Raw genomic sequence first — 26,422 nt, 5'->3', positions numbered from 1 at the left:
TTCACTTCATGACAAGAGAGTGACCGTTCAATACTTCGATTCTCATCCAGATTCCCCTTGAGTGGGAAAGTGATAGTAAATTTCATATAGAATAAGGGAAGTGAAAGACGCTTAGTTCTGAGCAGTATGATTGTACCACCCTTTAACCAGCTCTTAAAATTGGCTTAGTTTTTAACTCTCAAAGACTTACAGCCCTAAAGCTACAGTAAAAGTCCAGGCCCCAGCAGCTGTTAGGCCCCACACTCTGATGTCGCCCACGTTTCTACATACCCTCTTCAGTTTCGTATTTGCTCTGCAGTACTGTAGGAATCACAGCAAGCTTAAAACCAAAGATTTACTTTCCTGTGCATGTACCAGTACTCTCACTTTCTGCGATGCTGAAGTTTAAGAAGAAACGTTCAGAAACCTAGCAAGACTCTCCAAACACTTTTCGTCCTGAGTTTTCCAACAACTATTCACTTTCTTGTTTGAGTTTTGGTAATATCAGAAAGGAGTTTGCAGTCACAGACTGGAAGAAGCATAAATGAAAGACTACCACTTTTTCCTCACACAGCATACTCCCTAGCTTACCTAAAAGCTTGCAACAGGACTCATTTTTTGTCTAGGGTTTTTTTTTTTTTAAAGTCTGTATGCATGTGTTAGAGGTACAAAATGAAAGCAATTCCTAGCACATCCACATAATTTGTTTTCAGAATGACATATCCAGAAATTACGGAGAAGCAATCAGAGAAAAGTATGTTCCAGAAGCCCACGAGTAGCCTTTACTTTCAAAACATGAAATGCATAACCCATAACTAAAACAAAAAGCTGTTCCAAAGCTTATACTCCTTTCTCTTTAGTCTCTACCCCTGGAACATCAGCATAGGGCAGCAACGACATGTGGTATCTCTACTAGTGGAGTATAAAAACTGAAACAGCAGGAATAAAATGGAACTGGCTGTAAAGATAGAAATTTAGATTATTGTTTTAAGTGTTGAATTGTGTACAGATACACAGTGATTAAAAAAGTTATCTCCATTAAAAAAATCTTACCAATCTTATGTTTCACAAAGCATGTCTTAACTAAACGGCATTTACCACTTCCACAGCAGCATTTTGTCCTTCTAATTTTGTAGATTGGCCTACCTGTCTCCCTCTAATTTTGGTATATCTGAGCAGCTAGATGAATCTTCTAGCCATGCTAGTGTTGGTCTCCTTGAGTCAACCCCTGAGGTCTGCTCTCCCGATAACATAAGTTGCTGCACGATAGCCGGATCGTATGCATTGATCTCAAATTTTAAGTGGACCTGAGAAATAACAACAAAACAACAGAAGAGGTCTTTAATTTAAATCCAGATATGCTTAATCAGTTACTAGTTCATAAAAACTGGTTGGTTATGTCGTATACCTTCATAAGTTTGGAAACATCCCATATGCAGATCTTTCCTCGTTTTGTTGCAGCAGCTAGAAAATGAGGGCAACTTCCAGATCCAAAGCAGGCTATTCTGTCAGTGCCATCTGTGCAGGGAAATTGTGCTGGACTTGTTGCCAGTGTGACTGAAAGAGGTACATTCTGAGTGTGCTCACCCTTGACAAATGGGCAGTTTGGGGAATGTCTCTCATGTTCAGACCTTTTCATATTAAAAACAAACACAGCAAACATTGATTTCTCACTGTGAAAAATATATACATCACATACAAACTCAGCCCTTGAAGCCAAGCTGAAACTGAACTGTTTGAACTGCGTTGCAGTCAACCATGCAAGAGAGTTCTGAAGTTAATAATGCAGCTTTCCCTGTATTAAAGACTTTGATCACTTAATGGACATTCATATTCAAATGAAGGACTCTACACATAGTGTCGTTAATATAATTAGTCTATTTTAAAAAATATTTATTCTATAAGCAGTAGCCCATCATGTCCTCACCAAGAGAAGCGCAGATTAAGTTCTACAGAACATACATTAAAATTCCAATGTTATGAGATACTAATATAAGTAATCTTAACAAGATGAAGCAATGTCCTGTCTTTAGTTCTACATCCACACTTAACAATAATCAAAATTGAAAACAGGCCTGGATGACACGTTGGCCAAGAAGCATGAAAAAAACCTTCTAATCTCAATACATACCCAAGGCAGAAGCATGACAAAGAACCATTAACACTACTACAAAATGTCTGGAAACTAACAAGGGAAAGGAGGAGACAAGGACTATGAAGGTAATATTATAAAGGAAAGTTTCCAGCAAGTCAGGAATGTGATGTGTTCATATCACTATTATAAATTACCAAATAACCAAAACAAAAATTACATTATCAATATAAGGTCCTGCATTTCTGTCACTACGCACAATTCCGGCTGAGTCAGGAAACTAGTAATGGATCTTGCAACTTCACATCAAATGCAAATACGAACTGCATGGCCATGGCAGTTTAAGAATTTTAAAAAGATTTGTTCTAGTCACAATCATACAGAAGATCCAGTAATTTAGAACCCTGCAAAGAGATGTTGGCTGCCGTCCTTGCCATGGAACAATTTGAAATGAAATAGCAAATCAGAATTAAGAAATAAAATCAACTACAATTTCTTGGGTTTAGTATTATACAGAAATTTGACAAAGTACAAGGAATTATTTTGTGATTTGTCCCATGGAATCATTCTGGAAATCCGTTCTTGTCAGTGACACTCCGTAAACTCACCAGGAATCCCATCAAGATCATGTTCATCTTTGCACTCCAAAGATTTCTAAACTCTTCAGCACAAAATTAAGTCTACTCCAAACATCGTTAAACTTACCAAGGTTCATCTGTAGGCTCCCAGCATACCAAACACACACTACAGGTAAAGCACATGGCTCTGTCATCTCCTGATGAAGCAGGCTACAAAAAGAAGAAACACTTAACATTTATATAGCTATATACTACAAAACACAGACTAGGTGATCTAGTCCTCTCCTTCTTCTAGTGGCACAGAAAAACATCACATCAAACGTAAAAAGGGCCACAAATTACACACTATAAAGTGGCAGTATTTCACATTTAAAAAAAGGATACACCACATTACTATAGAAGAAATTCAGAATCAACACCTGTGCAAGACACTGGATAAAAAAAACCTCCTAGACACAGAACAAAACTCAGCATCACTGCCAAGACTTTTTTCTTTTCTTTGGAAAGAGTTCACAAGGTTCAAAAAATTTTGAACGTCAGCAAAATAACTGTATACCTGCATGCTTGGAAAAAACACAAGTTAAACAAATATTTCCTATTATGCCTTCAATATGCTGGTATATAAAGCATTCTGTCACTCCTTTGCAAAGAACAGTTGTTACTAGCTGAAGTGAAAAAGGGAAAAGAATGAAAACTTCCATTCTCTTCAAATTCAGCATTTTCATGACCACGCTTCAAGTCACAAAGATATGCTTGGGAATATGCAGGTGCAATTCTAACATACAAATTCCCTGCATTTCTCCTGCTGCACAAGCTTAAGAAACCCTCCAAAAATTTTATCCACTTTCACCCATCAGGCTTTGCAGCTGACATACTGAGGCAGACAATATTGATGTCAAATGATACGCACTACCTAGCCATCGTTATCTAAATCCACACCATAAATATTTTTTTTGTAATAGAAATAACTTCAAAGAATGAAAAGTGGAAATAAGCAAAAGTAGCGAGATAAAATGTCAAAGTTGTATTTATTCATTAAGCTTAGTAATTTAGTAACATGATCCAGGACCATTGTTTGTTACAATACAGTTTAAGTGCCAGCAGGAAAGTATGGTTAGAGAACTCCAATGTCAAGCTTATGGTTTTGGGTTTTTTTTGCTTTCCTTACTAGTATAAAAAGTAAGGATATTTACTCCACAATATAACAAGCAGAAAGACGGACTCTATACTACAACCAACTTCATTTTTATTATTGTTTACCCAGATCAATTTGATACTTAAAAGTGTCTTATATGCTGAAGTTCAGAACAGTATTTTCTGTGATCTGTATTAAAAAAGAAGCAACTTCTAGGCATGGAAAAAACCTGAAGCTTAAAAAAAAAAAAGAAGAAAGCTGAATGACAAAACTTTTTGCATTACGGTTCTTGCATCGCTGAAGGAATCCATATGAAAACACAAAACAAACAACACAAAATAACAAACCCACAACTTTTTCCCCTGCTCCTCAAACCTTCACGTAGGGAACAAACACTACGAACAACTAAACCTCTTACCTGGTGATAGAACCCAGCCTGAGCCATAGGATCTGGCTGTGCCCACCTATAACCCACATGAGGCCATGAAGTGAATGTCTCCCGTCTGTTAGCTTCACTATACATCAAAGACCTAGAAAAGTGAAAAATTCTCCATTACCCAAAACAGTTACTTAGAATAAAAAAGTAAACTTCTAATGAGATATTGTCAATACTTTAGTAACCGTTAGAAATACCACAGATAATTTTAAGTTACAAATAACTATCATTAACAATTACAGAAAAGTCACAAAGTTCTCTAACTTGGGTGCCTAAAGTACCTCCTCAGCAAAATACCAAAAGCAATACAACAACCTACAGGCCTTAAAAGCAAGATTAATAAAATAATCTTCCAGGTAGCCTATTTGTTCTAACTTCAGAAAAGCATTGGATATCCAAAAGTACTCTGCATTTAGGGAATAATCAGAATTTAGCCCAATAGAACTACTAGAAAGTTGGGTTTTTTTAACGTGACAACTACTGCAAAAATTTGGGTTTATTAGTTGAACAAATAGGAATACGCATATTTAAAAATACTCCAAAGCAATATTTTAGGCTTATTGAATACACAGTACAAACCCCTCAACATCTGTCACTCACTGCATACTACAGTAGTTTATAATTTTTAAGTCACAAAATAGGAACTGCTCTGCAATGCAACATCTACAAAGAAAATCTCCTCTCTTTTCCACCTTTACTCAGTGCATGTCACTCATCTGAAAGAGCACATAAAATACTATCAGCTTTTCTTTTTCCTTGTTAGAACTTTGTTCTCCAGTATCATCCCAAGAACTAGTGCTGCTAGATGGAAAACTGCCTCACTTCTTGTTTCCGCCTCCCAGTTTCAGGAGCTTTTGCTGTCTTATAGGAGAATGGATATATTAAACACTTCCGACCAAGGAAGCAGCCTAATCTTGCAACACCCACATAAGGGCTGTCTTAACTTGACATTATACCATCTTAAGAAACAGATCTCAGAGTTCTAATCAAAAATACAATATGGCAAGGTACAGGTAAACCTGGAGGCTTGGGGAGAAGAAATAAGAGATGAAATCAGTTTTATTAAATTATTTGAGCTGTAAGAAATGATAATACGCTTGCAAAATAATATTTGTATAGAAACTTTCAAGAAGGAATTATAGACTTAGAAGATTCATCAGCATTCTAATTAGTCTCGGCTTACGAAGGTGAAAATAATGGGTTATTCGCTTGTGTACGCAGTATCACTTGGATCAGAAAGAGATGAAGCAACAGTCTGAGGTAAAATTTTCTCTGACCCCAAACACAGAGCAGGCGACTAGAGAATTCAGAAGTACCATATATCTACTCTGTAAAGGTAACAACTTCCTAAGCTTCTAAAACACAAAACATGGGCATAACTCTTCCTTTTCATGATGCGGCATAGTACGTATGCTCTATCTTTGGCAAACAAATGAGCGCTCTTTGCATTCAAGAGAGGCGTGCATACGCTCTTAAAGATGTTTCTGAACATCTCAACACGGCAGTCTCAGTAAGGTTTAGTACTAGTCTGTGCAAAGCCAGTAACTTAAGTAACTAGTCACCTGACTAGTTCAGATAAAACACACCTGACTGTTCAGATACAACCCATAATCAAACATGATGTAGAGTAAAGCCTAGGTGAACACATCACAGTAACGCAGTACAATACCACCCAGGGACCTATACTTAGGGCTGTGATTGCTACCTTGCTGAAAGCGTGTGTTGGCATTAAAAACAAAGTTAATTCAATTTGCCTGGCATTAAAGTCAGAATCCAAACAAAACAGTCTTGTGGCACCCATAAAGGTTTCTCTAAGTTTACTAACATGCACAGTGCACTGAGCATTAAAGAGTTAAATAGTGGTATGCATAAGGGCGAGAAAGTACAGGATAGGACTCATTCCTCTGGCAAATAAAGTAACACAAGAGGTTATTCACATATAATTAAGGGGTCAAATTGATCAATTCTTTTGTCTTAATATACCTGTCCACAGATCGACCAGGTCCCACACCAAGTTCTGGTCGTGCGCTGGGTAAGAGGTAAGATAACCTATCCATCACAGAGGATGCTACAGGTAAGGCAGCAATATTTTGATTTATCTTCTTGAGTTCATTTACAATGGCACTGGCGACAGACTTCAAAACATGATGAGGAAGGTGGAAGGTAACCGTTGCCCACTAAATCAAGAAAGAAGTGCCTGGTTTATATTTTTAAATTGTTAACATCTAAACAACAAATAGATCACGAAAGTGTCAAAAGCAAAACCAAACACACATCTTGCACCTTCTCTCCATTTCAAGAAATAACACAAGAACAGGCACACAAAAGTAACACGGACATAATGCAAGGGAAGTCAGTAACTTCAGATTTTAAACTCAGCTGGGTTTATTAGCAAGAAACTAACCTTGTTTGTTCTCTTAAAAAGTGAAACTTCACACAGAGGAACTAAGGAACACATAATACATTCCACTCTCTTCAAACAAAATCCACCACACTAAGTCAAGCATTTTGTACGCTTCAATAACAGCAGCCAAGCAAACTAGAATCCATGTTAGACAGTACAGAGACAAATTCTTACCTTTGCAACTTTATGATTTGCTGCTGTTTCATGTGAGGTATTTTTTAAACCATCCTTCAGTTGTGTGATGAATAAGTCATATCCCTCTGTGCTAGAAACATCTACTTTTTCTATGCAAGCAGATAACAGTTGCTGAGCCTAAAATGTAGATGTACAAGAAAAGTTAGCATCCATGTTGAGTAAGACAAGAATTACACCTGTTCCATCACTCCAAGAAACGTAATTTGTCATATCCTACTTGACCATATATTAGATCAGCATAATTCCCACAAAAGACCAAGTTGAGTAAGCAGTTCCAAATTTTACTGTGCAGGCCAATCAATGGATAACTTCAGCAATAGTTACAGTACTTACTACAAGTTCCCTCAAGAGCAATATCACCAAATGTTAAACAAGTCAGTCATATGAACAATTAAAACAACATATGTTAAACCCAAGCAAAGAGGGGACATCTATCGCCCAATGCTTTCCCTTTAAAAGGATTCATTCAGCTTTAAGAACAAAAAGCAAGAGCAAGAACAAAGTCCTGCCATTTTTCTGGGTAGCTTTAGATGTTAAAAAAAGTAGATGATAATAAGAAAAACAACATTGCAAGAAAATTAGAGATAAATTACTTAAATGTTAGCCTAATGAAGATGAAAAATAAGGCAGAAAAAAAACCAGGCTAGTTTAGGATCTAGAAGTTCTTAAAACTCAGAAATAATGCATCTAGAAAAGAACACTAAAAACGTTCATTTATAGGCTTTTTTTTCTTCCAAGACCCATCTGTTTCTAGCTTATCCCTCTGCCTGCTATCTTCATGTCGACAGGTAAGATTCAAACATATGGTTTATGTGCAAAGCGCAGAGAATCCTGTTATCTGTTGTTAGGTGGGCTAACGTCTGAAAAATGTGATATAAAATCTTTCAAGTTACAAACGCAGAGAAATATTTCCCAAGGGCAATGGCCAGCTAGTCCTTTAAACAGCCATGAACTGCTCCAAACAGAATGGGCCAAAGAGCCACTTGGTTATGTCCTTGGGGAGTTCAGGGGAAGACAGACAGAAACAGAGCAAATCAGTCCCCTAGCTAAGGCTGTACCTGTTTCTCAGATTTCAAGAAAAAGACAATTACAATTCTTGTGGCGTCTCATACTTCCCAAGTCTCTTGCAGATAACAGAACAACAGATTTACAGCATTCTACAGGGAAGTAAAAACAGCATGGAGGCTGCATCACTTGTCAATGCTGCTGATTAGAAATGCACTACATTACCAGCTGAACAATCACATAAAAAGATTACTTAAGTACAAAAATTTGCAGAAAGTTCTAGAGAGTAACAAAAAATAAAGGCTCTTGCTTGGATAAAGGTTCTTGACCTTCCTATGAGGAAAGAGGTCGACTGACGCGTTTGTATATTTGCTAAAGTTTTCTGAGGTCCAGGTCCCTCATCTTAAAAATTAAAAGTAAGAACTGAAGACTGCTAATGTTTTTCCTTCCTCCTCACTGACTTGGCCATGAACTCCCCAATTCTGTTCCTACTGAACTGTAACATCTTCCAATTTTTTCCTACAGGAAGGACTTTTACAGGAAAATGCTCAAAATAAGTGCCTGTAAACTCTTTAGAATCAAAGAACCTTTAGCTAAAATTGACACAAACTTACAGGTTGTATTGAATCACGTGAGCCTGCAAACCAGCGACAGCAAAACTTATGAAAGGAAATGCTGACCTTTGTCAGTCTCTTCACACTCAGCCAACATACCAAGATTTTGTAGTTACATACAAAGTGTGCAAAAATGCTGCCAGTGGCAGGAAGCCTGAGGAACCGGGAATGCTCTCTTCAGAGACCTCTATGAAGCAACTTTTTATTGCTGTTACTCCTACTCAAGACAAGAGTTTAAAACTTCACACATAGCACACATTCTTAGTTCATAACAAGCACCTATTATTTTGTACTACAATAACACATAAATATTTTAAATCAATGCTCAGGATAAGTTTTTGTTGGTGGTGCATCATTCAATACAAATTTATTTCTGACAGAGATGAGTGGGAAGTGCTCTTTTCTCAGAGTGATTTAAAGATTCAGAATCCAGGTCTAGCAGTCCAATTTTGGTTTTTTCGACTGTAAGCACTATCCTAAATATTACCATCGGCAGATGCTCTATGCTTTCCCCAAACAAAGAATTAATCTTGTTTGTAATTAAAATTGTTGTACAGATGTACTTTCCAGGTCTATAACTTCATGACCACTACAAAGGTGAAAGCTACTTTCCTTATCACCAAGTGCCTTAGAACAGAAAGTTAGCTATCTTGTATTAGGCAGCATTTGAAAGCAAGAATGTACACGCTACCTCACCTAATAAATGCTATGTTAGCTGAAGGTAAACCCATGCAACAAAACCCCAAGGATTGCACTCTAAGCAAAAATATGTCCATTGGAGTCCTTTAAAGTGGTCCCACATGCTTGGTGCTATTGTCTCAAAGCACGAGGAATCACGTTACAGTCGTGATAGTCCAAACATAAAATGGAAGCCAGCTTTGCAGGGAAAAAAGTCTTTCATTAGGCCAACTGACCTAACTAGAAAAGTTAGATTCCACCATTAATTCTTCACATATAGCAACATCATATTTTTTTTAATTGTTCAGGTTTTTTTTCCCTGAAAGTCTAAACCAACAAAATTCAAGGATGCCTAGCAGCCCAGAACGACATCTAGAAGTGCATATAGATTCCACACATAAGCACCGACAAAGCTCTGGAAATGAGTCCTTATTTCTGGTCGCTAACAAGTTCTTTCATCTGAAATAATACAGATATGGAAAACTACAAAAAGCTATCACCATATGACAGCTAATAACTATGAAACTTTTCCATTACATGCTGTTAATATCACACTTGAAACTCAGGATCAAATGTCTGGTTTCAGTATTTCTGACAGAGTTATTTACATACTCTTTTTTTTTTTCCTCCACTTCTTACCTCTGTAACCGGCAATTCAAGCTGAACCACATCATCTTGTTTTGAAACAGGCGTTTGCAGAGCTGTGTCTAGCAGTAAGATGCCATTGAGATCTTTCCTACATCCTACTGCATAATCGTCCACAAAGATCACTTTATCCACAGCAGAAATATACTGACATTTCACCCGTCCACCTGGTTTAGCTATAAAGACAAAAAGCAAGATCCAATTAGAAAACAGCTTTTATAAAAGACCTTTAATATATATTCTGGAAAGTAATGTAACACTTCAGCAAAATCTTTACTTCTTGAGATGATCAAAAACTAGCACTTTAGCTACCACAACTTTCAAACTATTATATTTCCTACATTAAAAACCAAAACCAAAAAACCCACCCCAAATCTATACATCCCATCAACAACTACAACCATTTTATTCCCATAATGGAAGTCATCATTCAAGTCCTGCTCCTACCAGAAAGCCTAAACTAGTGTTTTCAAGCCTAATGTAGATGCCTGACACATTTCATGTTAGCTGACAATCAATAGGAAGAATTAAATTGTACAAATCAGTATGAAAATTAAGACAAAATTGCTAAACTACCATTAAAGCTGATTAACACCATTTAATCAAGCAAAACAATACTCAAAGTTCTGAAAACAAAGCACAGCATATAACATGTGCCAATGCTACGCGTGTTCCTTGAGACACCGAGGTAGCTTACTTCTGCTCAGCAATGCACACGTGATGGCAGCAACAGGTTGCAGAAGTCTGGCAGGGGTGGAGGAAGCCTGTCAGCTGATAAAGAAGGAAAGGCTGTGGCAACGGATATTCCCCAGAAATGTTTAATGTTACTCGACACTATTACGTGTCTAAGGCTGGGTAGACTGTAGAGCTAAATCCATGTACTACGCTATCGGTGTAGAAGGCCAATTGCTTTAATTCACAAAAAGTGTGAGCTGCTGCTACAGAAGCAGACTGTGCATCATCCAAAGGGCAAAGCTGAAGTCACTCGATCGTGAACACAGATCTCTTGTTGCACAGAAGCAGGAGTTTTGTTAAATTTTGCATTAATCAAGACCCGTCCCTGTTCTCCTCTTTCCTCAGACACTGGATACTGTTTTTATCATCAGGAACTACAAATCATCATTTAGGTAGCTAGCATCCAGATAAAGACAGTGACATAATTCCGCTGTCTTCACACTGATATACTTAAATGGAAATTAAAACTCTCCAAATATAGGGCAAATCAATTCAACCACATTGCATTTGTGGTATCCTTGCTCAAAAACTCTGGTCAAGAATAGCTGTCAGCTGCCCTACTCACCAAAATTTTGGAAACAATGACTCATATACTCTCAAAATATAGGACATATGCCTTTGCCTGCACGAAGTACACTGCAATTGCAATCACTGCTGTAACACTTCAAAAGCCCTGGAATCACTTGATAGCTATGAAGTCGTTAGTCCTAGCTCAACAAAGAAAGGGTCCTCTGAATAGCAAATCAACTAGTTTCAAACTGTATTTTCGCCAATACATTGGAGTTCCTCACACAAGACTTTCTACAGACAACACAGCTGCAGGCAAGGAAGTAATTCATTCTACAGAAAAACAATGGTTTTGACAAAAACTCAAGCACAAGTTTTAATGTCTTTAAAAGTATTCGTTTCAACAATGTACTTGAAACTATCGTGTAAATAAACTGAAGCGTATCTGATGCCCTAAACTAGAAACCCTGGTAGATTCACACGGTGTTTGCAGTCTATTCAGCGTGATCCAAGTGATGGATCTTTAACCCATCACTTCTCTCCTCCTCCTTCCCAGAGAAAATGGGAAGAGCAGCTCACCTTTTCTGGCAGTGCCACGTGATGAACACCTTCTTTTGCCCTTTCCTTACTTCCTGTCAAGCACAGGAGTATGCTGACGTCCTGTTCACTAGGAGTTCAGCAGCCTGTAGAAGCCCCAGCCCTTATGGCTTTCAGGCTAGACCATTCTTATTTTATCATTTCTGCAGTGAAGCTAGTGAAATTTCATGTCTTTACCACCAAATGGCTAACTAATATCCTCCGTGTAAGCAGTCCCAATTTTTAGAAGCCAACGAAGATGACTAATGAGGTAGATAACATGCCTCATCAACATAGTATTTCTGCTCTGTTAAGAACCAAAAAGTTCTAACTACAGCACAAGAAATAATACTGCCTAACAGCTGTGATCCTCAATGTGCTGGGTCATATTTTGGTTGGTTATATTGACAGAAAGACTTTGGCCAAACCATCTCTAGAAAGTTACTTACAGTTTCTGATTGTACTTTATTTGAAGCACATAAAACCAAAACAAGCTCCCTCAGCCTAAGTCAATGGAGCTTCAAGGAAATGATTCAATCAATATTTAGTGTCGTTCCAACACCCTCGGAAACACATTCTGCAACTGACTGGTTTACACTTTGAACAGCCTCTGAACTGTTGACAAGCTATTTTGCAAACTTAGGAGTTTAATTCTGAAGTTCAGAAAACACATTTCAAGATGGTTCTACTACTAGTCACAAACTATATCATAGTTCACATATGGCTGGCCATATGATTAAAACGGTGGGTTGAGAATGAGGAAACTAAAGAATTTAGAAGTCACCCCTACAGAAGAAGTCACCACTGTAGAAGAAATGCCTAGAAAAGTTTAATCATCCTCAAAGTATTGGCAGAAGGGTCCTTTCTAACCCAGGATCAACATCTTGCCATGTGATTAGATCCAATCAACATCCTTTGAAAAACCTACTGGTGGCACTACATTATGTCCCACCTCTCCAGCCTGGCTAAGTTTACTAGCAATAAGTAGTGATCTGCATCTTCACAAATCACAGTTCAAAAGTATCACATGAACTTACTAAATTACTTAAGCCAGATCATCAAAACCCAATTGTTATTCTCCTTTTAACCTGATTCATTCAGCTGTAATTTATTTTGGGTGGGGGAAGAAGAAATAGTCATTTTTCAACAATTTTGCTTTTCAGTCCTGGCACAAGCAGATAATAGTTTCTCCCAATATCACTGGCTTATCTGTCTAGGACTAAAACCAAAAAAACTCACAAAGAAGTCATTAAGTCTTCTGTCAGTTCCTATAAGGAAAACTAGCAGGCTACTACCAGCATGCTAGAAGTGCAAGCCCAACAGCGTACTACTGTATGGCACGTCCCTACAACAACCTTAGAACTAGCAACCTGAAAACTTACAACAAAAGCCAATAAACACTAGACTGCAGAAATGAAGAATGTGAGAAAAGGAACACTCCCCCTTCGCTGCCTTGGTTTCAAATGATACAGAACAGAGATCAGCCCTTTCCTGTGATCAAAATCTGACCTACAAAAAATATTACAGAAAACACACCTGTTTGGACAATACAGATCAGTCTAAGCAGCATCAGCTGTGCCTCCTTGTCTGCAGGCACTAATATGAACCAAATGAATTAGACAATTAGCCTTGTGTTTCAAGTAGTAGAATAATGAAAACACTTGTCTCCGTTTCTCTGCTACAGATAGCTTTAGTCTCAATGCTTTAGAGCTTAAGAGAAAGTGACTGTCACCTGAATATGCATGGCCACCACCTTGAAGAGATGTAGGTTAACGTTGATACTAACACCTTTGATCTTCTCTAATACTCAAAAAAAACTAATTCACCTTGAAAACTGCTAGCCAGGAAAGGCACTAAAAAGTATCACAAAGTCAGTAATTCTCTTGACTAGAATCTCCCAATGCACAGCATGCAAAAAACCCAAATAGTTTCTAAACTACAGTAAACTAACACTTTTATCTGCAACTATAAGGTGAGAGCGGTAAACACATGCATCATAGCACTACTTCCACAATGCCAACATCCAAGACCAATCAAATATCTAAAGGAACATCCGTACTTTCAATCTATGAATGCAACTAGGCCTTTAGAATAAGAATAAAAGTAACACTTTTGGAGAAATAGAAATCCCATCAGCTCAGCAAAACACACACATTACATGGCCTGACAGCAGTTTCTGCACTGCGAATTGAAACTAGAATAACTTAATGATATCTCAGTACTCATTTCAAAATAATGCAACCATGGGAAGCTAAATGGATACAGTTTTCAGGAGATCAAAAGCCCTATCCCATTAACTTTGTATATTAGATCTGAACATCAAGCTATTAAAGGCAAGAGAATTCAAAAACTCAAGAGAAGGGAATGGCACAACTGCAGAAGTCCTTAAAATTTACTGTTAGAATTAAGAATACAATTTTAATGTTCCCCTCTCTATTGTGAAGTGTGGGTGTAAAGCTGCAGGTTTAAGAGATATATCACACATGGTAATATGCTATGTGCGATTCTCCCTGCCAGGAGAAGCCAGGTTAGCAGAGAGAAAACTATCCTTTCCATCACAGACAAAAATGCTTCTTGCCAGAATATTGCTCAGATGCTTCTCACACATTTTTCACACACACCTGGGATTAAAAACCCCTATGTATCAGTTGTCCTCATTTGTTGCGAGGCAGGCGCCTTTCCTATTGCTACTGTGTCACATAATCACAAAACCAACTGAAAAATGCAGTTAGCAAGTATAACATCTCATTGTATGCTACCTAAGAGAAAGAAGTTTGCCAAGGCAGACGTATCAGAACACTTGCAGTTTGAGGAAGTTCTACAGTTCGAGTAAAAAAAAAAAAAAACCAAACAAAAAAACAAACAAACAAAAAAACCCCACCCAACCCCAAACACGCTGTCTTAACTTGCTATATTTGCAGGAAACTATTTTGAACTAATACTGCGCAAAATCACAACTATGGATTGGTTGCAAAGGGTAACATTTTCACACAAAAGAGGACAAAAATCAAACCACTGCAAGTCTGGTTTAAAAAGGAGAAAGGTGTCTATAAACTGCTTCACACCAGTAGCTCCCAAAAGGAAACGAAAATGTGGTGGTTATGAACATCTGGGAACACAGTGACAAGACAAAGGCTAAGGCATGGCCAAACCAGGCCATGACTGCTCATCACCACTGAATTCATCAGTTACAGATCCTCTCTTGTTCCTCCTCACCTACATCTTCCGTGGAAACTTCAGCAGAGCAGTTTTATCTTCCAGGTCCAAGCCCAGCCCCTTACTTGCTCTAAACTTCACGTCAGCAAAGCACTCTGCTGCCACCGTGAAGACACTCCATGGGTCCTGCCTTTCTCAAAACAAAAGCATTCTCAGACTTAAGGAACAGATGGAATTGAATCTACTGGATGAAAACAAGTTCAGGTTGCTATTTTATGTGAATTATGTAGACAGGCTGAAACCAGCTTCACACAAGCAACATTTTCTTTTTCAATTTCACTATATACACACACCTCCATCTGCCACATCACCTGGAAGAACAGTCCAAAACGACCGAGTAAAGCAAAAACACATTCAGAGCTGAAACAGGGAAGAAAACTAAAAATGTTTTCCAAACAGCAAGATCGCTGAAGGAGGCAGAAACACCCAGCTTAACACCACAAAGTGCCTTCAAACTCCCTTATTTGCCAAAACTGGGTTTAGTTAACAAGGATAAGACATATGATCTACAGTTTATCTTTTCCTTTAGCAACAAACAGGATAGAATTGTTTCAGCATCAGTTTCATTATATGATAGCTGGTTTTAATAATCCTTATTTGAGGAGGAAGATGTGTTAACTGGGCCAAAGCATTGGAGACTGCCACATGAATATTAACTAGATGTGTCTGATCAAGCAACTACTAACAGAAGCTAACATTAACACTTAAAAGGTTTCAGAACATAAACAAAAACCCGCTGAGATCATATCTCACCAGCTTTGCAGGCATAGGGTCCTCTTCCACTGTGCAGACTCAAACCGAGACTGAAGCAGCAGGAAGACACTGGCGAGCTCTTTGTGCCCACGCTCTTGATGTTGTTTCAGATCTCCCTGTATCTAACATTGCTGCTGCCTTGTAGGCCGAACAGAACGCAACTGTTCACATGGCTTTACACTGTCATCCCGAGAACAAATTATGAAAGATTCCACAAGGTGTTCTACAATCCTTCCTGCAAACTCAGGTCAATTGTGAAAATTTAAGTCCCTGCAATTCTCCTGCAAACACCTCTCAGAGGACAGTGTCTTCTTCAAAATCGTTCCCAAAGTGAAAAACTACGATTAAAAGTTTTCAGGAAAGTTGTCATTCACAAACTGCAAACAGACAGATGACACAGCACCCACCCAGAACCAGAGACAGGCAAAGTATACTCCACAGCTCAGTAACAGCAAGTTCCCGCTCTTCAAAAGCAATTCCCGTTGCAGCATTTCACAACAAAGAACCTTTGCCAGATTAAATTTTACCACCAGTTCCTCTTTTTGTCACCGAACTAGCTAGAGCAGCTGAGTTCACCCCTTACGTATCCCGCAGCCTCTGTAACAGGAGAAAACATCTCCAGTTCTGGCACTTTTTAAATTCCCAAAACTGTCTGTCAGGAAATGGTTTTGCTTCCTCATCCCCCCAAGCCCCAATATTATAATGAGCTTCCAAAATATCAAGCTGGGAAGCACAGCAAGTTCTCAAAAGCAGATGGGTGGGCTGCAAGGCAAGCGAAACACTGGCTAGACTGTCACACACAGAGTTAGTAGTTAATGATTCAACACCTGCCTGGCAACCAGTTAGAGTGGCATTCAACAAAGCTTGACATGGTTTACTACCTCCATCAACGGCTTGGATGATGGGACAAACTGCACCTTCAGCAAGGCTGTGGATGACACCAAACGGGAGGTGCCTGAGGGCAACTGAGGCATTAAATGGCAGGGCTGCCTTTCAAAAGGAGCTCAAAAAGCCAGAGAAATGGCTTGACACAAACCTCTTGAAGTTCAACAACGACAAATGCAAGGTCTCACAGCTGGTATGGAATATAACGCCATGCATCAACAGAAGCTGGGGACCAACTGTCTGCAGCAACCCAACAGAAAGAACTTGGGGATCCTGATGGACAGGCAGAACACGAGGCAGCAATGCATCCTTGCAGCGACACACTGCTACCACGCAGGCGCTCACACAGGCAGTACACTGGGGAAAAAGATTAGTCTCCTCCACTCCGCAGTTTTGAGCCCACAGCCAGAATACCACGTCCGGCTCTGGTCCTCCGTCTGAGATCCCAGCACATAGGTGACACTCTCATGAAGTGGTACTCAGACAGTTAGCAGGCTGGAGCACACAGCAGGTGAAGAAAGGCTAAGATAACTGGGCTCGTTTAGTCTGCAGGAAAAAAAGCGTTTAGGAGGAAATCTAACAGCAGTCCTCCATCACTGCAGCCATAGTTCAAAACCTACATTAGACTGATGAGGCTAATGTACCCATCTTTCTCTTTTTGACATTACTTTTAAGGAAATACAACACTCCACACAGAAGCAACCATACTGGATCAGAGGAAAAGGGGCATAACCCCACATTTTGTCCAAGACAGTGGACTAAACAAAGTGGTTTGTGAAGAATTTAAGAAAGGGTATGTAATACAACGGTAACATTTTCCTGTAACACTCTCACCCCCTGCCAATTTGTGCTCAGTGATCTTCTCAGGCAAAAATTACTTCTTTTTTATGTAGTGACCTTTGATAGGTTGTTCTTCCATCAGTTTGTCCAACGCTGTTGTAATTCCACAAACATCTAGCATCCACAATGTTCTGTAGCCAGGAGCTCCGTATTTTACTATTTCCCACACTTACTTCTTTTGATGCTTTCAGCTCTTGTACTAGAAGAGACAATCAACTCTCCATTTATATTTTTTGCGCATCTGGAATTTTGCAAACCTCTCTCACTCTCTTACCTCCCCATCCCCAATCATCCCCATCATAATCTTTTTCAGGTTGAATACTGTCTCACATACATAAGCCATCCCACATCTTACGTTTCTAGTTATGTTACGCTCCTTTTGAGATGGAAATATCAAGATTGCTTACATACAGGCATTGAAATGGACTTATATTCTCAGCTGGGTTCTTGACAAATTCTCTAGTAACTGCTTATATGATAACTACTGAGCATTTAGCTGGTATTTCATATTTCTAGCACAACTCCAAGATCTCATTCTGGCATTACAAGTCAGTTCAGAATCCACTACACCAGGCTCCAACTCCACTAAATTCTTATGATTGCTTCAAATTAATTAAATGCATTCTCATATTCTCCTAATAATTGCTTCTACATAGGAAAGCTGAAGTAGAACAGACTAGATCCATTCATGTTTAAAATTGAAACTATTCTTTAGGATGCCTTTCCAAATGCTTTAGAGAAGCTGGCAAAACTGAAAGACCTCGTATGTTTAAGACAGCTATTTGTGGCACAGGAATACCTGAACATGGTGACTACACAGGTTTACCTTCAGCTCTGCCACTGAAACGTGGCGTTCAGAAAAGCTCACTTAAGCCTTCTAAGGCTGGTCTTGCCAGGCTCCTTCTATAGGTAACAGGAAGCAGGTTCCTCCAAAAGATCAGAGTAAGGACTTTTCCTTTCTCTGTACTGAATGGAGAGGGAACATAAGATTATTTATTGAAAAATGCTAATCTTGTTAATTCTGACTTACAAAAGCAATAGAAAACTGAACAGCAAATATCCACTATTAAAAAAAAAAAAAAAAAAAAAAGTCTATCAAGCAGCGTTGCACACCACCGTTTACATCACAACATGAATCCAGGATCCTGTAGAAGACAGGCCAGCTAAGTCTATCACAGTATTTCTCCACAACCACCACAGTACCATCTTGCTCTCCAACAAAACACTGTCTTCCCAGTCTCCACTGCCCCCAGAACCCCCAGAAGCTGCTCAGCTTCCTACTTCCCTAACCCTTTCTAACCCTTTCCCCACTGTCATCCAGCCATCCATCCATCATAGCTCTCAGTCCCATCCCTCACGCCCCCAGCTCTTCCTTTCCACAAGGAGTTTTTCATGATCGAGTCTCTGTAGCCTACTGCCTAGGAAACAGAGTTTATCAAACTCTTCTCCTACAGCTGCCAAACGCTCAGATGAGATCCCAATTGCTTTGCACTCAGTCAGGTCAAGGACATGCAGCGGATCAAACAGTTCTCCCTCCATGAACTGCACAGGGGATTGAAGAACAGCCGACAGACCGTGTGCTCTGCAAGCCTTCATTAACCAGCACTTGAGGCTGGATACATGTGCTACTAACGCTACTAATTTTCAAGACTACTCAACTGATAAGCAAATTCCCTCTTCTCAAGTTACACATTAAAAAAATTATCAACAAAATACTCACCGAACAGCCCTAGCAAATACTTCAAGAAAATTTTACACATAATAGTGTTTACATTTATGTGACAGATAAGTCATTATTTGCATAATCTTACACGTTTAATCTAAGCTGTAAAACAAAAGCTGTTCTTTCTCCCCCACTTCTTGTGCACCATCCTTACCTGCGGAGTGCTCTCTCCCCTAACAGACATGCAAATCTTCAAAGTAAATGTTCTGCATATACCAGACTTCCTGCCTCCTTTTTGACGCGCAGTGTGCACCGGGTCCTTCCCAAACCTTGACACTCTTCCCAAAGACAAGGTAGCAAAGGAACTAGGCCAACACACAACGCAGTATTTGACTTCACAGAAACCAAAAGAAGCTGCAAGTGCTGCTACCCACGTGCACTTCACCAGCGGAAGAACTGAGGGCGACAGCTGCTCCTCCTTGAACGTCCACTCAGTGCTGAGCACTCATCTGGTGACTGCAGGCAGTCATGGCAATGAAGAGAGCATTAACTATTGAAAGGACAGCTTTCTAACAGCAGAAAGAAATACTGTGGCATCACTTAAGAACCATCAGGAAACTGAACCAATCCACGTGTAAACTTTTGGGTTAAAAATTAAAAAATGGTGAGCAGCCAACTGATTCCAGTGGAATAGACAACATGCAACCAGCCATCTCATAACATGACCTCGGACAGACTGATAGGCTCAAAAGTTGCCCAAGAGTCCACACGTTTGTAAGCCCTATCTCCATCTTCAAGATGGCCTAAGAGGCATTTTTGAAAGACATCACACTGTTTGGGGAGAAATAAAGAATCCACATAACAGCAAGGATGGACAGGTTTGTCTCCTGACTTGAGAGTAACTTGGAAAGAAAACCTGAAATAACGGATGAACACCATACCAAAAAAATCAGACATAATCATTACTAAAAGCTTGAGAGAAACAATTAAGGTGAATCTTCAGTCTAGATTTTTCTTACACTACCTTATAAAATCCTAGATGATGTATTTCACTCAAGCTCAAGTTAGGAATACCAATGCAATGGCAACTATAAAAATTTTGTTATAAACAATACAACTAAAGACTCAGAAAGGAGTTCTACTGAGCCAGCTAACATTACGGTAGGCTGCTAGAAAGGACCAGTTATAGGACAGGAGAGTATACTAGATCTAAACCACTGATCACTGTGATGTTCAGAACAGCAAAAAGATCAGGGCTTCTAAAGATCACTAGGCTGCGCAATCCAAATCAAAACCCTTCTCCACGTTTCCATTACTTTGAGTCCAACAGAGATTTACCTGCTTGCTCTCATAATGTTCTGGACTTGACCTGATCAATTATCTCTGCCACAACGTATTTCTGCCAAGTTTCTTCCACATTTTATATAATACAGTATACAGCATGACTGGGAGCTGAGCTGGAGGGTTTATCTCATAAGCGTATTTAAAGCCATCTTGACCAAAGCTGGACCACAATCAGCACTGAGGTTGAAAAATCGGCATTTTCCCAAGGATTCTTCATATCAATGAGAAATACCCTAACTACCTGTGCGATGGAATAGGGCAGAAGTTCAAATCCCTGACGCACAGCACAGCATTTTCTCTTCGGGTCAGTAAGAACCATTTCAAGATACATCTTACTGCAGAAGACCTTTCTCAAAGTCCATTTGCAGAATGCCAGGACATTTCTGATTTTCTGACCTTAAAGCATTCTGCAGCCTTTAATGACACAGCGCTACTGCTGCAGTGACAGCCATGAACCCATCAGTCCCGATACGAGTGATCTGTCAATAAAATGAAAAACTTTACGCTACCTTGCCTGGCAACATGTCATGTGCCTGCATCGCTGTCCGTTGTCACTTCTGGATCCCCGCAATAAACACGGTACTGCAACACCCCTTTAGAGGCACGTGAAAAGAAGAGAACTCTTATTTTTACACTATTTCAGCTTCTGCAGAAGGTAAGCCAGAGGTACTTCCACAGAGCACACGGATGTGCAACAGAGATATCAATTAACAGCATCTTGACAGTCTGGTAAAATGTGTGGCAAGTGAGAAGGGACATAATCTGATGAAGCCAGCAGGCAAATGGAGCACACGGCAGTCTAGAATCTTATGGTATAAAACATTTAACTCAAGTCTAACAATTCTCCTGGTTTTTTAAGTGCTTAAGGCTCTTCATGAATGACCTTAAGACCACAGAAATCAATGGAATGACGTCTTTGAGAAACATTTTACCCTGATTAGCGTTATCATCCAAGTATACTCAAATGCAAGGTGGGCTGTAGCAGATCACTAGGTATTTCACCATACTCCCCATACGGTGAGAAAATAAACAAAGAAAAAATTCTGTATTAACAACAACAGCCCTCATTATTAATATTTTTTTGTCTCATAATTGAACAAATGAAAATAAGAGCCAAGAAGATGAAGAAACTTGCCCCAATTTTGGCAAATGAAGGCGACAACTTGAGCAGTGTTACCACAGTGAGCCTGAAACAGCTGAAACTGCTGCTGACATCTTCAAATAATTCAAGCCTAGAACAGGATGGCAAAGTATCCCAACAGTTTTTTCCTAGAGATTATAAGAAGTGGACACTCCCTCTATGACTTCCAAGCTGAAAAAGAGAGTATTTCCTTCTTGTTTTGCCTCCTGCATCATACAGAAAGGAAACAAAAAGGAACACAACTGGGTATCCCTTGATAGACTTCCAAGGCTCCATAATTCCAAGTCATCCAGCTGAAGACAAACAGGACTTCCCAAAAGGGAACACCGACAGACAGACAATGGTGTTTAACTTGCTGCCACAGGTGAGCCTCCTTGGCTGGGATCTACTTGCTTCTCAATTTTTCTGTTGAAGGAACAGCAGTTGAGGGCCCCTGGTGACAACGCAGAGACCTCGCTTCCCCTACAGGAACTGGTACGCACTTACAGTGAACAGATCCTTCCCTGTATGCATTCAGAAGTCTGTGTTTGGATCACTGTTAGGGCCTCAACAGTAATTTAGAAGGCTTTAGCTATGAAACACTGTGCATTTTAGCAAACAAGGCTCTGAAGCTATTACTATGTCAAATTAATCCAGAAAAATCTACAGAAACATTCAAGACGGTCACCGTCCATCTGACAGTACATTTTAGTTTCTTCTTGTGTTTTTGGCCAAACTTCTCTGGGAATTACAGCACCCCCAGTTGAAGGTTTCTTATTTTATTTGTAAATAAAAGGAACTGATAAACCAAACACCTCTACAAACACTAAGAAAGTCACTTGAGATTATTCTGGAAGTTTGTTTTGATTCGGGGGGGTGGTGTGTGGCTTTTTAGTTTGGGGGTTTTTTGAGGCAGAGGAAAAGGCTCATCCTCAATGCTGTATTTGAAGCTTGATCATTCATGCTCGTTGGCTACCAGTGTTCAACTTGAAAATGAAAGCACACAAATATGCAAATGCCTAAGAGGGGAAATAGACTACTTGATAGATCTGCACGACAGATTCCAAACTAGTCCTGACTAATCACTACTAGCAAACACACAGAAACTCGTAATGTCGATTAATCACAAGAATGGTCCTTGCACTCCCAGCCTGGGTCTCTGAAATGCATAGTGTGCACGCAACAGCCTTCACTGGTAGAATGAAAAGGACAATGTCTTGGAACAGATAAGACAAAGATTAATGGTAAAAGATCACCTGATTTTCCCCCTACCAATAGAACTCTTACTCACTACCATGCTCTGGGCTGCTGCAAATGATGACTTGGCCCTCCTGAATGAGGACTACAGTGCCCATACAGGAAAGAGATTAGAGATGATCACACACTTTCAAGAGAGAGATCTGATGAAGGTTCCCTGTGGTATAATAATAATAATCATAATCCTGACGGGATTCTTACAGTTTGGGCTCAGAAAAATCTCTGGTTCATCACATACATGAGACCAATGATGTTCACATGAGAAACCGAAGCACACAGATCATGGACCACATCCTAATGTTTGGACCCAATCTATAACTGAACTGTCTTCTGGTTGTGAATCTTCTGTCCTGCTCTTCTGCACACCAAAGACAGCATTCTGCATTTACATTCTAATGAAGGCAGCCACCACTGCCCTACTGGGTTCAGTATTCCACAGGTTCAACCTTTTCACTGAGAACAAGCTCAAAGCTTAACGTGTCGCCGCAGTGAACTGTGACTGACTGCAAGTAAACGCAACACTGAGGCCTGGCGGTGTTTCCTTTTCCCACCTCCTCCCTTGACAGCCGATCCTTCTCCTTGATCTGCTTTCCAGAAAGAGAGGCCTGCTACGTTTTGGCTTTCCTTGGGTAACGAGCAAGAGTGTTTCTGTCCAACACAAACCTTTTGGCAGGGCAAAAGACCCGCAGCCCCAGTCACCAGGGAGGACAAGCAGTCTCCCAAGGGAAGCAGTTTTAATTCCTAGGGACTCTATTTTTAGTTACAGCACCAGAAGTCCCTGAAGCAACAATATCCTTCGACCTATCATTTATGGCAGGGAGGGAGCAGGGACAGAGTTGGTCTACAGGTCTGAGTGTTCAGCTACTACTTTTCCTACAGGAAAAGAGCTCATGCTGTACAGAGCGGGCAGACATCAGAGAACAGTCGAATTCCCTTTTCCTCCTCCTCCCAAAGGACGGCTGAAGAGGGAGAGGAACAAGAGTGAACACAGTTGCTAACAGCCCCAACAGACACCAACTGCTGAGATGAACCAGGTTTCTGACAGGCGTGCCGATCTGAATCTATAAGGACATTCACTTCAAGTTTCTTCAAATTAAACCAAGGTTATACATTTTGTTTCCAGGAATGTAATCACCAGCTATACAGTACAGATAAATTTTGGGTAGATTGCAAGCCGTTCTGTTGTTTCATGTGAGGAGGAGTAGAATCCACCTTTTACGGTCATGCTGTCACAGAGAAGACTGACACTAAAGGAAGTATACATAACTGAATGTACGTAACAGAAGCAGAGTCATGTTATTTTTAAATAGCTACTATTTAGGGGAGAATTGCCATTAGCATTTTGAATACTAACTCAAATCCCTTACACAGAATTCTACCACAGAAAAGTGAAAAACAACAGCTTAGGCTTTATTTACAGTTCACTTCTTTTTCTGTTCATGAGAATTAAGCATCTCCTACATAGACAACCAAATACAGATTAAGTCCTTGATTTATGCCCTCTTCATCCACAACTCAAAAGCAATACTCAAATTCTGGCAATAGCTTGAAGAAAATGAAGAAATTAAGTTATTAATTAAAAAGACACTTTAGGAGAGAGCATGGTAGAGGAAAGGCAATGACAGCAGCAGAGTGACCTGAATTCCGAGTAAGGCGGGAAACACCACACAAGAGCCTCACTTTCACCACAAGCCATCGACAGCACAAGCAGCTGACAGCTTCTTAATAACTGCACCAAACTTTTTTTTACTGTTCCAAACACTCAGCCTTTACACGTTACAGTGCACCGACTTTAACTTACAAAAGGAAATCGCAGATTTCTGTCCTGTTCTCTTCAGTTTGACATTGCAATACAGTTGCTGGTTTTCAAGGTGAAACTATACACGTCATCTAGACTATGGCCTCTCCGTACAATTCTCGACATTACTATGCCATGTTCAGGGGGCAAACGTCAACCCTTCACTGACACCACTCAGCACAGCTAGATCTCACTAGCAGCACTCAGCTATAAGGAGAACCTGAACATGGAAACACACAATTAGTAAGAATTGTGTCTTTCTATTCCCAGGGCGGGTCTCACAACGGACTAAATAAGCCCCCACCCCCACTGGTATTCTGACAAGTAGCACAGTTTAAGAAACATTAATGAACCAGGAACAAAGCTGTTACTGGCATACGGATCTTCTTCTGTAGAGCTAGCCTGTGAAATGCACAAAAACATCAAGGGGCAATAAAGAAAACTGCTTCATAGTTATGGAGATGCTACAGTCTTAGCCTCCACCAGTCAGTACGCAACCACACCTCCCTAACGTAACAGCAGGGATGCTGTTACCAACACCAAAGAAAGTCCAGATATTCAGCAGCCTGAAGAACTATGCAAATATATATAAAAACACACCATCAAATAACTTTATGAAGGATTCTGATCTTAAACAATTCTGAGCAGTAAGACAAACGACACCTTTAAGAAATACAACTTCTTAACAAGCCCAGATTAAGGCTCAACAAATAAATTACTAAAGTATCACGGATCAATAACAACTGTAACTACACCTATCCTGCACGACATACTGCTTCTGATCTTTGGAAGGTTCAACGCTACGTTACCGGCAAGCACACCTGAAAACTAAACCAAAAAAAATACAGCCCCGTCCATCACAGCCTTCCACCCCCCCTTTTAATCCTTTAGTAACCACGCCAATACATTCTGCAGAAGAGAAACACCTCGGCGCTGCCTACACGACTATCTCTGCCCCCAAGAGCAGGAACCGTTCAGGCTTGAAAGGAAAAGCAGGGGTGAGAAAAGGCCAGGGGAGCCCCGGGCACCCAGGGCCTGACTCCGGCCCGGCCTCTCCCCCCGCGGAAACCCCTCGCCCGCCACGACACCTGTTTCCAGGCCAGCCTCCGGCCCGCCTCCCCCGCCGCGCCGCGATCGCGCCCCGCCGCCGCCCCGGGGGCTGCCCCCGCCCGCTGCCCCGCCACCCGGGGGGCGGCCGCGGGGCCCGGCAGGCCGCGGGGGCCCCGCGCTCACCGTGGAGTGCGGACGCCTGCAGCGTGGCCCCCGAGGTGCCGTCGATGACTTTGATGGCGCCGCGAGCGGTCACGGCCAGGATGGCGTTGAGCGCCGGGTGGTAGCAGAGGCTGCAGAGCCCGTCGGCGTCGCAGCGCAGACAGCCATCCCGCAGCAGCAGCCACTCGCAGGAGCCCGGCCCGGGCGACACCGGCCCCGGCCCCGGCCCGGGCCCAGCCGGCGCCGCCGCCGCCGCCGCAGAGCAGGAGGCCGCCGCAGCCATCTTCCCGGCCGCCGCCGCCGCCGCCCTCAGGACAAGAGGCCCGGGGGGAGCCGCTCACTGACAGTCCCTGGAGCCGCCGCCGCCAGTCACCATCCGGGTCCGGGGAGAGGGGGAAAGGGAGAGCGCCAGCGTGAGCAGGAAGTGACACAACCGCGCCGGATGCGGAACCGAACGCCGGCCAGCGGCCGCTCGTCACGGGGAGGGGCGGGCGGCAAAGAGAGGGGCGGAGCCCCACGCGCGCGTATCGTCATCGTCGCCGTCCTCCCCCCCCCCCCCCCCCCCCCCCCCCCCCCCCCCCCCCCCCCCCCCCCCCCCCCCCCCCCGCTTTCATGCGCTCGCGGCCTCGGGCGGGGGCCGCGCCAAGGGCCCCCGCCTGCCCTGTGGCCGGGGGCGCAGTGCGCACGCGCGGGGAGGGCGGGCAGGGGCGGAGGAGCTCCTCAGTCCCGGGGCCGCCTCGCGCCGGCGAGAGGGG

The 26,422-nt window shown here is 41.3% G+C and overlaps 1 protein-coding gene across 1 annotated transcript in view; it reads right to left on the bottom strand.

Moving 5' to 3' along the window:
* Positions 1-25,950, bottom strand: part of BIRC6 (baculoviral IAP repeat containing 6) — a 188,164-nt gene extending 162,214 nt beyond the window's left edge. The window contains exons 1-8 of the mRNA XM_086461818.1: positions 25,689-25,950; positions 9,756-9,937; positions 6,799-6,936; positions 6,204-6,397; positions 4,203-4,314; positions 2,777-2,859; positions 1,388-1,610; positions 1,126-1,286 (exon numbers count right to left, since the gene is read on the bottom strand). Coding sequence (XP_086317944.1) covers positions 1,126-1,286; positions 1,388-1,610; positions 2,777-2,859; positions 4,203-4,314; positions 6,204-6,397; positions 6,799-6,936; positions 9,756-9,937; positions 25,689-25,950 — 1,355 coding nt within the window. The remainder of the gene's footprint in view (positions 1-1,125; positions 1,287-1,387; positions 1,611-2,776; positions 2,860-4,202; positions 4,315-6,203; positions 6,398-6,798; positions 6,937-9,755; positions 9,938-25,688) is intronic.
* Between the last annotated feature and the right edge of the window lie 472 nt (positions 25,951-26,422).

This window comes from Leptosomus discolor, chromosome 2 (genome assembly GCF_034619465.1).
Source record: "Leptosomus discolor isolate bLepDis1 chromosome 2, bLepDis1.hap2, whole genome shotgun sequence".
Classification (NCBI taxonomy): Eukaryota; Metazoa; Chordata; class Aves; order Leptosomiformes; family Leptosomidae; genus Leptosomus; species Leptosomus discolor.
Note: the sequence above shows the minus strand (reverse complement) of the source record. Positions and strands in the feature narration are given on the sequence as shown.